The 12440-nt window shown below is 32.8% G+C and overlaps 2 protein-coding genes across 2 annotated transcripts; both read left to right on the forward strand.

The window, feature by feature from the left end:
• Nucleotides 1-59: 59 nt before the first annotated feature.
• LOC136067312 (uncharacterized) lies at nucleotides 60-497 on the forward strand. Its single transcript, XM_065772974.1, has one exon. It carries the CDS (start codon nucleotides 219-221, stop codon nucleotides 495-497), a length of 279 nt encoding a protein of 92 aa, XP_065629046.1. The 5' UTR covers nucleotides 60-218.
• LOC111986089 (uncharacterized) lies at nucleotides 498-937 on the forward strand. The gene has a single exon (XM_024017724.2). It carries the CDS (start codon nucleotides 512-514, stop codon nucleotides 752-754), a length of 243 nt encoding a protein of 80 aa, XP_023873492.2. The 5' UTR covers nucleotides 498-511; the 3' UTR covers nucleotides 755-937.
• Nucleotides 938-12440: the final 11503 nt, after the last annotated feature.

Below are 12440 nucleotides of genomic sequence, written 5' to 3' on the forward strand. Positions count from 1 at the left end.
CTGAATGTTAAGTTAGATAGTTTGAGGCGGCTAAGTCAATAGTCAAAGAGGAAAGGCTTGCAAATATCTCTTTCTAGCTTTTATATAAGGACTTGTGTGCATGGTCTCTGCTAAATCCAATTCATCACTTCTCACCTCTCTTTTGCTATCACACAAACACATACTCGATCAAAACTTTAGCCTCTCCCAGTCCAAAAATCTCATTATCAACAAGAACGATGATGATGATGGAAAGTGATTTAGGACACACGCTTATGAAGGTGGCCTTGTTTGTTCTAGTACAAGCTTTGGTGTATCTCATACTTTCAAAGTCATCCAGCATCTTCTCCAAAGACACCAAGAGATCATTTAGTTTCAAACCAGCTCGGTCTGTAAGTATTAACCGAATTCTTGCTGCAATTAGCGACATGCCTGCTGGTGGCGAGCCGTCTCCTCGTCCAGGAGGCCTACAGTCTCCAATCAAGGAAAATTCAAAGCCTCATGATCACACATCTTAGGAGGACACACGCTTATGAAGGTGGCCTTGTTTGTTCTAGTACAAGCTTTGGTGTATCTCATACTTTCAAAGTCATCCAGCATCTTCTCCAAAGACACCAAGAGATCATTTAGTTTCAAACCAGCTCGGTCTGTAAGTATTAACCGAATTCTTGCTGCAATTAGCGACATGCCTGCTGGTGGCGAGCCGTCTCCTCGTCCAGGAGGCCTACAGTCTCCAATCAAGGAAAATTCAAAGCCTCATGATCACACATCTTAGGCCTTTCTGTTTGTTGTTGGTTTTGGTTTTTTTTTTTTTTTTTGGATTCCATATGTACTTCAATTAATTTTTCTTTTATACTTGTATTAATTATTTGTGGCACAGCTTTGGCTGCTGGCTTCTATATTGTAAGATTGGTTGTGTTGATGTGTAAATGAATTAGACGGATTCTTTGGTTCTTTATTCTTTCATTGGACAGAGCTTGTTCTTGTTGCCAGTAATAAACAGATTTAGCTTTCATATAAAGTTTTTTTAGCACCACTTGTTACACGATTTCTAGTGATATGATGGCAATCGGTGAGTGGTTGCAGGATATAAATGATAGATCCAAAAAATGTTTTCATAGGAAGAGAGAATTTTAAATTTTGGATGTTAGACATATAGCCAATATCATATGGACAGATGATCAATATAGTAATTCAATCCACTATTCATGTAGGTCAAACATGAATTCATTATATATGTAGAGATCTAATGCTGTGTTGAATTTACTAAACATATCCTCTGCATATGGGAGGCAATTCCCCCCTCTTCACATAGTTTTTTTTTTTACATGTAAAATTTTTATGGAAGACAAAGTGACAAACTTTTAGCCAGGCAAATGAAGACATGTAAAAGTTCTACAGATTCCTTAATTGAGAAGTTATTTCCATCAACCATTACTTTTTCTTTTTAGTGCAGTAGTACCCGATGTATAAAATAATTTTTCCATCATTATTGCTCATTGGGGTCTCTCATTGAAACCCTTTATTCATAATGCAAATACTATGTACTACTTTTTGTATTCCATTTTATATTTTATCAATCACAACTTGCGATATATTTATTTAACTTTAGTTTCTTTATAAAATAGCCAAAGCTTTAGGATTTGTACTCATCTATCCTTGCTATATAAGGAGCTCTTGGCCTCTTACAAGTGTATTTTTTTTAAGGTAAACAGTGTTAATTTTGATGGGCTTAATTTCTTTCATTTTTCTTCAGAGAAAGTTTTGATCCAAAAGAGGTACAGGTTTGGTCAGAATTGGGTCCATCAATCTTTTAAAATCTTAAGTGGCTCTCGATTAGGAGGCATATAAAAGTATAAACTAACTCTTTTGAAAAAAGAGAGAAAGTTATAAACAAACAAAGAGCTTGTGAAAATCGTGGGTAAAAGAAACCATAATTGATTATGGGCTGGCCGAAGTATGCCTACCCATTTGGAGGCTTATAAAGAAACCTGTCATTTTTAATGAAGAGACAGAAATATCTGTTCATCCATGATTTTCTTTTCTAAATTATTTATTTTCTTTGATGGATTTCCTTTATTTACCTACATTCCGTTCTTGGTATATGTACACAACCTTAAAATATTTCCTTCCCTAATTTTGTTTTTAATTTCTATATTTTTAATTTCTATTATCTTCATTTCTTGTTTTCAATGGTATTTTAGGTACACCTTTGTAGCTTACTTTATTTTGAACTCTTTGATTGTCAAAACACTCTATCTCATTTTGAATATTTCATTTTATGTTCCACAAATTATAATTTGTGAAGAAAAAAAATTCAAACAAATAGTATACTATAATTGCTGATGTATAAAGTGAAACATTAAAAGTGAAACAAATGATTTCTATTTTATATACAATTTTTCTCTCTCAAATTTCTGCTATTTAATAGATATGTTCCTCTTGTGATTTTCTTTTTTTCTTTTTTCTTTTTTCACTTACCGTAAGTCTTCCTATAATGGTAATTTGAACAATCCCACTAAGCCAAGGTCTTTCTTATAATTTTCTGCCTTAGTACGATGGCAAGCTCCTACCACCAAAATTGATAGGTAGCAAGTTTTTTTTTTTTTTTTTTTTTGAGAGAGATAGGTAGCAAGTTTAAGTCAAGAGATTAGCCTCTTCAAATAATTTGGGTAAGGTTGTGATTACCATAATCTCTCTTAGACTTTGCAAAAGTGATAGTTTTGTATACTGAGCATAACTATTTTTATTTTAATTCATAAGTGAGTTCACAAATTGCACAAGAGAGGGCAAGCTGAGAGCCTGAAACTTGCAACATTCTAATCGGCTGCTAACTTGAGAAGGCAACTTAACAATCTATATTTGTAGTTACTGTAATTATTTAGTTATGCAAGATTTTTATTTTTATTTTTCCTAGAGGGACAGATACAAGCTTTTGACATTATAGAATAATATTGTAACATAACTAGGTAGAATGATTTTATCAATCCAAGCATTGTTCAACTCTTAAAACGGTAATTAAATGAATATTATCTTGAGAAATTCGCATATACGTTCTGGTATCAATAATTTAAAAATCCAATGTCAATGTCTACCAACTGTTGATATTATTAACTAATCGTTTCTAGTAGTTTAATGTTTAATTATTTGAGAACAGCTTTTAATTGTTTGTTTAAATAAGAAAAAAAGCCGCAAAGTGGCAAATTAGTATGTCAATTTTCTAACAAAATCATGAAATCAAGATTTACCATCCAATAAGAAAAAAAATAGTAATAATGAGAGAGATTTGGTTGCTACCATAATCTCTCAACTGAAAATGTTCAGTTAGCCGCATCAAAGTGACTGTAAAAGAAACGGAAAGTCCAAAACAGCGATGGGGCTACCTCCTCCCTTATAAAAAAATCATCATTTATCGAAATACTTATAATAAACAATCATCATTTAGAAAAGTACTCTTGAAATATGTATTGTAATGGGTGATTCTAAGTAACAACTAACAATCTTCTTGAGTATGCACATGACTCCATCGATTTAAACTATGCTTTGTGCTCTCTCAAAGTTTCTCTGGCTAGTGAAAGTTTCTCTATGAACTTCTCCTAGGCTGTAGAATATTGTGTCCCTACTCGTAGGTGCTTTTGTCCCTTAGGATAACAAGGTTATCCTTAAGGCTAGTGGTTTCTTTCTTTCGGGGGTTTGGGAAACAGTGAAATCATGGATGATCTTACAAATCATTGTAAAGGTTTATCGATTTCTGATAGAGAAGGGCCAACTTTCGATCTTGAGGAGGATTTGGCTACGCCAGAATTTATTATTGCTGGCAAATTCTACACAAGAAGGGCTCTGAATATGGAAGCTATTGCTTCGACTTTTATGCCATTGTGGAGATCAAAGAATGGTTTCAAAGTCAAAAATATGGGCAATCACATAGTCCTCTTTACGTTCGACAACAAACATGAAGTGGATTCCATTCTCTCAAATGAACCTTGGAGCTTTGACAAGCACCTTTTGGCGTTGCAACGCTATGATAAGGACGTGCCAATTGAGGATTTGAAATTTAGTAGTACAGCATTTTGGGTGCAGGTACATGACATCCCAGTGAGATTCATGAATCCAAAGGTGGCGGAAGGAATTTGTAGCACTGTTGGAGCAATCATACAGAAGGCTGAAACGGAGATGAATGGAGGGAGTTTTATGAGGGTAAGAGTTAACGTGGATGTCACTCGTCCACTAAGTCGAGGAAGAATGGTGTCAGTTGGACAAGGCAAAGAAAAGTTGGTCTCTTTCAAGTATGAGCGCCTACCCAATATTTGCTACTGGTGCGGCTGTCTTACCCATGACGATAGGGACTGTGAAGAGTGGCTAGAAAGTGAAGGATCCCTAAAAGTTGAAGAACAGCAATTTGGACCTTGGCTCCGTGCACCACCTGCGAGTCGTGTACAAAAAAATGTTATCTCTGTGCCCGGTTTTTTTCACAAAAAGAAAGGAAGTTCATCTACTCAAAGAGCTTCGTTCCAGCCAAGGCAAGCTCAGGCAAACTCCACGGCGGTCCCTCCAGCCCAAACGACACATGATGACGTGGATCAGAACAACGTGGAGCAGTCAATGGAGCAATTAAGGGGATCGGTTACAGATGGCCCAATCAGTCTACCTACGGTTTTGGAGCAGAATAATGATCAGGTAGAACCGTTGGTGAATCAAGTAGAAAAAGTGGAAGGTGAATTACAAAATATTAAATTGCAACATGCAGAGTCACGGTCTGCCAGCCCACCAGCAATTAATCTGCATTCAAACTCCCCCAAAACGGCAACCAATCAAGCTGTTGAACCAAAAGACCCGTTGCACAACAAAGATTTCCTTTCTGAGATTGCTGAAATTGATGAGGGGCTATTAAAGTTAAAGGCCGGGCCACACACATTTAATGAGCCATTGATTGCTAAAATTCCAATCAATGAGCACATGATCAGTGAGGATGCAAATGAGGCGGCTGGTTTTGAGTGTCTTGAAGAGCCCAGGTTGCACGCCACCTCAGCCATTACACGTGCAACAACAACTTCTACGAGCACTAATCACTTAAGTGAAGCACGTGACCATCAAAAAACAGCTAGGGTTCCAAACTCAGCACAACAAGGCCGTGTTCTCCCNTTTTTTTTTTTTTTTTTTTTTTTTTGAGAGAGAGAGAGAGAGGTAGCAAGTTTAAGTCAAAAGATTAGCCTCTTCAAATAATTTGAGTAAGGTTGTGCTTACCATAATCTCTCTTAGACTTTGCAAAAGTGATAGTTTTGTATACTGAGCATAACTTTTTTTATTTTAATTCATAAGTGAGTTCACAAATTGCACAAGAGAGGGCAATCTGAGAGCCTGAAACTTGCAACATTCTAATCGGCTGCTAACTTGAGAAGGCAACTTAACAATCTATATTTGTAGTTACTGTAATTATTTAGTTATGCAAGATTTTTATTTTTATTTTTCCTAGAGGGACAGATACAAGCTTTTGACATTATAGAATAATATTGTAACATAACTAGGTAGAATGATTTTATCAATCCAAGCATTGTTCAACTCTTAAAACGGTAATTAAATGAATATTATCTTGAGAAATTCGCATATACCTTCTGGTATCAATAATTTAAAAATCCAATGTCAATGTCTACCAACTGTTGATATTATTAACTAATCGTTTCTAGTAGTTTAATGTTTAATTATTTGAGAACAGCTTTTAATTGTTTGCTTAAATGAGAAAGAAAGCCGCAAAGTGACAAATTAGTATGTCAATTTTCTAACAAATCATGAAATCAAGATTTACCATCCAATTAGAAAAAAATAGTAATAATGAGAGAGATTTGGTTGCTACCATAATCTCTCAACTGAAAATGTTCAGTTAGCCGCATCAAAGTGACTGTAAAAGGAACGGAAAGTCCAAAACAGCGATGGGGCTACCTCCTCCCTTATAAAAAAATCATCATTTATCGAAATACCTATAATAAGCAATCATCATTTATTGTTTCTCAAAATTAAAAAAAAACAATCATCATTTATCAAATTTTAATTGTACTATTACATATGATTGTGACATTTGCAATGAAGTCATACCTCTTTCTTAAAGGGGGTTCAATTTTTTTGTTTTTTTTTTTAAAAAAAAAAATCATCATTTATCAAATTTTTATGGTACTATTACATATGATTGTGACATTTGCAATGAAGTCATACCTCTTTCTTAAAGGGGGTTCAAAAATTTTTTTTTTGGAACCCCCTTTAAGAAAGAGGCATGGCTTCATTGCATATCTCTTTCTTACATCATTAAATAAAAATCATTATTTAGACTTTAAAATCCATTTGGATACCGCTTATTTTACTGAAAACTAAAAATAATAAAAAATAATAATAATAAAATTACTGTTCACGCATAGGTTACTATACACTTGCCTAAATGCATTATTCATGTCTCATGAAAAGCGCAAGAGGCGCTGGATAAAAAAAATAAAAAAATAAATAAAAAAAGAGGACGCAATAGGAATAATCTGAATCCAAACGCTCACTTAGAATGTCTCTCTTTATTTTTAAAACCCAAAAAAGAAAGGGTAACTTTTAAGTTAGTCATTCATTTTTCTTGTTATCGGGATGCTTTTCACTTTATTAATATAAATGGGGTTTTGTATAAGTAATGTTATAGCTAAATGTTAGGCATCTATATGAACGATATATCAACTAAAATTGTTTCTTTATGTAAGGTACACCCCCTTCCTATTCAAGCATCTTTAAAATATCATATAACCTCTTTACATTTATTTACATTGGTCCAAAAAAAAAATATATGAAATATGAAAAAGATGAAGTTAAGTTTGAACTCCTTTTGAGTAGAGTTGTGGTGTGTCTTTGTATTAGAACTTCTTTCTCTCTCCCTTGTGTGTGCATATGTGTTTGTTTCTCAAAAAAAAGTTTGAAGCCCCTTTCTTTAATGTTTAATAATTTAATCTTCTTGAAGAACAAAAAAGTATAATAAGGAACGTTTGGATATAAAAAAATAGAGTATTCCATCAAAATCATTAAAAAGCTTGTTCTTTTTTCGGTAGGACCTTTAAACTTAAAATAAAATAAAAATGTATTCATTCACTCTTACTAAGAGAGTATCAAAATTATAATTAGAACTTAATGTATCCTTTTTTTTTTTATAACTAAAACAAAAAAGGATTCACAAAACCTCACGTGAACCTCATAAAAGTAATGTTATTTTAGGAGGCCCCACTATGTTACTTTAGATTTCCGGCTGTAATTTTGTAAGTAATCTGTAGAGCAACCTTTCATGTTGTTAAAAAGTTAGAGGAGAGTGAAGGTAAATTTTCTAATGCAAACTTCAAGCAACTTTCCCTCTCTACTCACCAATGGAAGTGTAAAGAGTAAAGAGATTGTATATAGAAATTTGCGCTTGACTGGATTGTCCTCTAAATTATAGAACAGCATAAATCTCGTGCTCTACTGACTTGCGAGTACAGTGAAAATGGTTGTAAGAGATCCGTGAACCGTGCACGTATTGATTTAGCCCCCACGAGTAGATCCAATTAGTACATTTGTTTTGTGCAGAGGCTGGCAGAGCAAGCAGTAGAGTACATATATCATTTATGGTACAATGGTTAATTAAGCTGGCCTCGTGAAAGAGACAGTAGATGTACCAGACTACTAGTGAATCCCAGATGATACTAAACTTAACACCAAGTCTAGTTCTGTGAAACAGTACGTGTGCCTACACAATTATGAGTAAATGGTACAATGGCTAACAAACTTAAAAAAAAAAAAAAATGTATTCATTCACTCTTACTAAGAGAGTATCAAAATTATAATTAGAACTTAATGTATCCTTTTTTTTTTTATAACTAAAACAAAAAAGGATTCACAAAACCTCACGTGAACCTCATAAAAGTAATGTTATTTTAAGAGGCCCCACTATGTTACTTTAGATTTCCGGCTGTAATTTTGTAAGTAATCTGTAGAGCAACCTTTCATGTTGTTAAAAAGTTAGAGGAGAGTGAAGGTAAATTTTCTAATGCAAACTTCAAGCAACTTTCCCTCTCTACTCACCAATGGAAGTGTAAAGAGTAAAGAGATTGTATATAGAAATTTGCGCTTGACTGGATTGTCCTCTAAATTATAGAACAGCATAAATCTCGTGCTCTACTGACTTGCGAGTACAGTGAAAATGGTTGTAAGAGATCCGTGAACCGTGTACATTTGTATTGTGCAGAGGCTGGCAGAGCAAGCAGTAGAGTACATATATCATTTATGGTACAATGGTTAATTAAGCTGGCCTCGTGAAAGAGACAGTAGATGTACCAGACTACTAGTGAATCCCAGATGATACTAAACTTAACACCAAGTCTAGTTCTGTGAAACAGTACGTGTGCCTACACAATTATGAGTAAATGGTACAATGGCTAACAATGTTAGTTTGTTCTATTAATAAAAGTCTTTGTTTAGCAAAAAAAAAATCAATGGCTAACAATGTCTCCTTTAAAGCTTTTCTTCTACTCCTCTCCTCCTTCTCAGTTGTAACTTCTAACCTTACATGCACTAACATGATCATATATAGCAGAAATTAAAGTGTATTAAGCTGAAGACATCTAGATTTCAATAATCAAAAAAGATCTCACAAAACTAATAATGGTGTAGTCTACACATTTTTTGAATGCACAAGATGAGATTAATTACTGATTAGCAAAAAAATAAAAATAACAACGCATAAGAGGAGATTGTTCTCAATCATGAAGTTCTCACATCGTTTGGTATGAATTAATTTATACAAAACTTATTTTCTATGTAAAAGCATTTCCTAATTAACATGATAGCCAAAATTAGTTTTAGTTAACATGTGCCTGTATATTATCCACGTTAATGTAACGCAGGAGTTAGGTAAAATGAACTTGGACGTGTACTCTTATGTTATAGATGTGGAGTATAATGATTTAGACTCCAAATTAATGGAAAGAATATATCTATGTATGCGTGTATGTAACTGTAAGCAAGGCCCAATAGCATTCTATTACTTCATTGACTCTTGAGATAGTAGAATATATATATATATATACATTCTTCAAACATACACAATCAATAGTATCAAACCACTCTTTCTCTGTCAATCAAGTTTGCAAGAAAATGATGAAGCCACATTCATGTAAACCAAGTTCAGCTGCTTCTACTCAACTTTCCATGCACAAACACTCACGGGAGATATCAAAGCTCAAGCCAAAGATTCGTATAATTCACATATATGCACCCGAAGTCATAAAGACAGAACCTGCAAATTTTCGAGAGCTTGTTCAGAGGCTCACGGGAAAACCTGCAGAGATGACGAAGAGTAATAGGAACAGTACTACATGTTCAACAATAAGAAGATCGCCAACCAAAAATATAATGAGTTTCTACAGGGAGCCAAGCTGCAGCACCACAGAAATGCATGATGCTTTTGCCAATTTGCAAAATGGGGTGAGAATAAAGGAGGAAGATGAAGAAGAATTTTGGAGAAATGAAAACTTAAATGGCTTCTTTGATGGTTTCTCTGACTTGGATGGTTTCATTGAAGAGTAAATTTAAGTTACTTGATTGTTAGTTGAAATGCATTATCTCCATAGAAGATTTTAAGGAAACTTCCTCTTTTGTTTAGTTTCAATTTTTCTTCTATTATGTAGTTAGAATATATATAGTGAAAGTATGTTTTTATGCTTTCTGTACATTTCCTCCTCCTTTGTGTTCAGTGATACCACCAGACTGATTCTACATTTTCCACTCCACTCATCATAAAAAGAAATAAACTGCACCATATATAAGTATATAACCCTTCTCCTCCTTAAAGCATGACCGAGTTGATTCACAATATGATATATAATCACAAAGGATCAGAGATTTATGAGAAGGGTCTCTAATTCAATGCCTCGAAGCAGTAGGCAATAAGATTTACTATTTCACCTATATATGGTTCAAGTGAAAGTTAGATCTTTAGTCAACTGTAACAGATCAGCTCGACTGTTAGCCCATTGGTACACCTGCTATGCTTACCTAGCCAAATTAAAAATTAAAAAATATATATAATAAGGCTTTTTTAATTAGCACCAAGCTAGAAAAATATTTTATGTTACTATATTGATCAGCAAAAGAAGTATAGGAAATGTCTCATTGTATTTAATTAGTCGAATTCTTTTTCTTTTTTCTTTATTTGGTTTTTTTTTTTTAATCATTTTTTTGGAAACTCAATGCAATAATATGTTTGAAAATTGTATGTATATCTGTCTATATATATATATATATATACACACACACATATGATGGATGAGTACCGGCAGAGAGGAGCTATACCCTCTTCACTTTCGCCAGCTCCTTGTGAAAGCAGTGCACGAATTAGTTTAGATCTAAAACCATTATACATTTTGACTTTTGAGTAAATAAACAGAAAGTTGCACATTAAGATACTCAGCGACATGCTTAGCTTACTTCCTATAAGCACTACAAAACGCAGCTCCAAAGCGCGTTTTTTGTAGTGAAGGTTAGGGATATTCTTTGAATACATATAATATATAAATTATTTTATGAAAGGCAAGCCTTCTACCACACATGAAGTTGTTGCAAATAGCAGAAATAATATATAGAATGGATGACATAAACACATACACTCAACTATGCAAACGTCATGGATTATTTATGCAATTTGTTTGATTAATGCCAGGCCCTTTTGTCTCTTCTATATCTTCTCCAACTAAGATCCAACTAGAAATTAACTACTAAACAATAACTTTTTTTTTATAATAATAAACAAGAATTAAGATGAAGTATAACGCATGCATGTAAATTACTTTCATGGATTTCTTTTATAGGAAGAAAAAGCTAAGACCTAAGAGGAGTGATTACAACCTCGATCTTGATGAAGGTAGCAATCTGAAAAAAAAATCACCTACCACTTTATAACATGTTTTTTCTCGAGGTTCATGTAAAACAAAGCAGAACATCCAAGTTTGATGAATAAGATTAAGAAGTGACTTGGAAATTATTTACTGCCTATCTTATATTAATGCAAGCAGCCGAGTGGGTTGGATTCATTGGAGCCTCTCTTTGTACTTTGTGTTTGAAGTTTGGAGGGAGAGAGAGAGAGTAGAAAGTTTACTAATTCTCAAAGCAAAAAGGGGGAGAAAATGGGCTTTTGTCTTCTTCTTTCTTTTTTTTTTTCTTTTTTTTTTTAAACTATTTAGAGAAATGCTCCTATTTTGAAACTTGATGTTCCAAAAAAGTTCACGTTTGCTATAACTCGATATTTCAAAAATCTAGTTATACATTTGAAACTCGATTTTTAGAAAATCGAGTTTCAAAACAAGGGTATTTTCCTAATTAGTTTTAAAAAAATCAAATTTCAAAACAGGAGCATTTCCCTAATTAGTTTCAAACATGGGGTATTTTGTTGGATATTTTAAAAAGAAAGGGCAAAAGCCCATTTTCTCCGCAAAAAGGGATGAAGTTTGAACTCAATGGGATTGCTCCAAATTGGAGTACAATTGTATGTCAAAGCTAGCCAACTAAGTTAATTCATAAGTAAAATACTGCAAACTAATTATCTAAGGATGGGATTGGAAATCTTTTGTAGCATCAAGCATTGAGATTTAATTAGAATTCAATGCTTGATACTATTCATATATAAACTTCTTTTTGGGGGCAAAACTTAGGTTAGTTTCTTAGGTACCAGATTCAGTTCTATTTGACAAATAAAGTTATTAATTAGAACTAGTCAAGGACCCGTGCGTTGCTTGTGATAATATTTTTAGGATGATCTCATTAAATTTATTTTTTGTAGTTTAGACTAATTTAATAAATAGTAATGTATTTCATAATCATATTTTCTTTTATTATAGGAACAATCACAAATGTAATATATATATATATATATATATATAATTTTTTCGTACCAAAATGAAAATAATACAATTTTTCTTAAGAATTCAAAAGGTAGCAAAAATATTATCACAAATGTAATATATATATATATATATATATATAATTTTTTCGTACCAAAATGAAAATAATACAATTTTTCTTAAGAATTCAAAAGGTAGCAAAAATATTAACTTTTTAATAAAAGTTATTTATAACATTTTGTGTATCATTAAAAAGTATATAAAATTTGAATTTTTTTTTTTTAGTTTTAAAAAAACTTTTTCAATTCCAATTATATCTAGGTACAATCAAAAACACCAAAAAACTTATAAAAAAAATCAACAAAAATTACAATTCAAAAAAAGAAAGGGAAAAATAAAAATCACATCAAAGTCAAACTTCTTCTTCCGAATATGTAAAACATTTCAAACATGATGTGATCAAGCCAAATAACCAATGCAAAATCAAATTCAAAATTTTTAATAAGATTTTGAAGTGATGCAATAGAAATATGTCATTATTCCCAAGAAAAAAGTGTTGGTTATAACTTTATATAT

The sequence above is a fragment of the Quercus suber genome, unplaced genomic scaffold, assembly GCF_002906115.3.
Source record: "Quercus suber isolate HL8 unplaced genomic scaffold, Cork oak 2.0 scaffold_67, whole genome shotgun sequence".
Taxonomy (NCBI): domain Eukaryota; kingdom Viridiplantae; phylum Streptophyta; class Magnoliopsida; order Fagales; family Fagaceae; genus Quercus; species Quercus suber.

Bases quoted from the DNA above. Each gene is read 5' to 3' on its own strand.
- LOC136067312 (XM_065772974.1), top strand. From the start codon at position 219: ATGATGATGATGGAAAGTGATTTAGGACACACGCTTATGAAGGTGGCC.
- LOC111986089 (XM_024017724.2), top strand. From the start codon at position 512: ATGAAGGTGGCCTTGTTTGTTCTAGTACAAGCTTTGGTGTATCTCATA.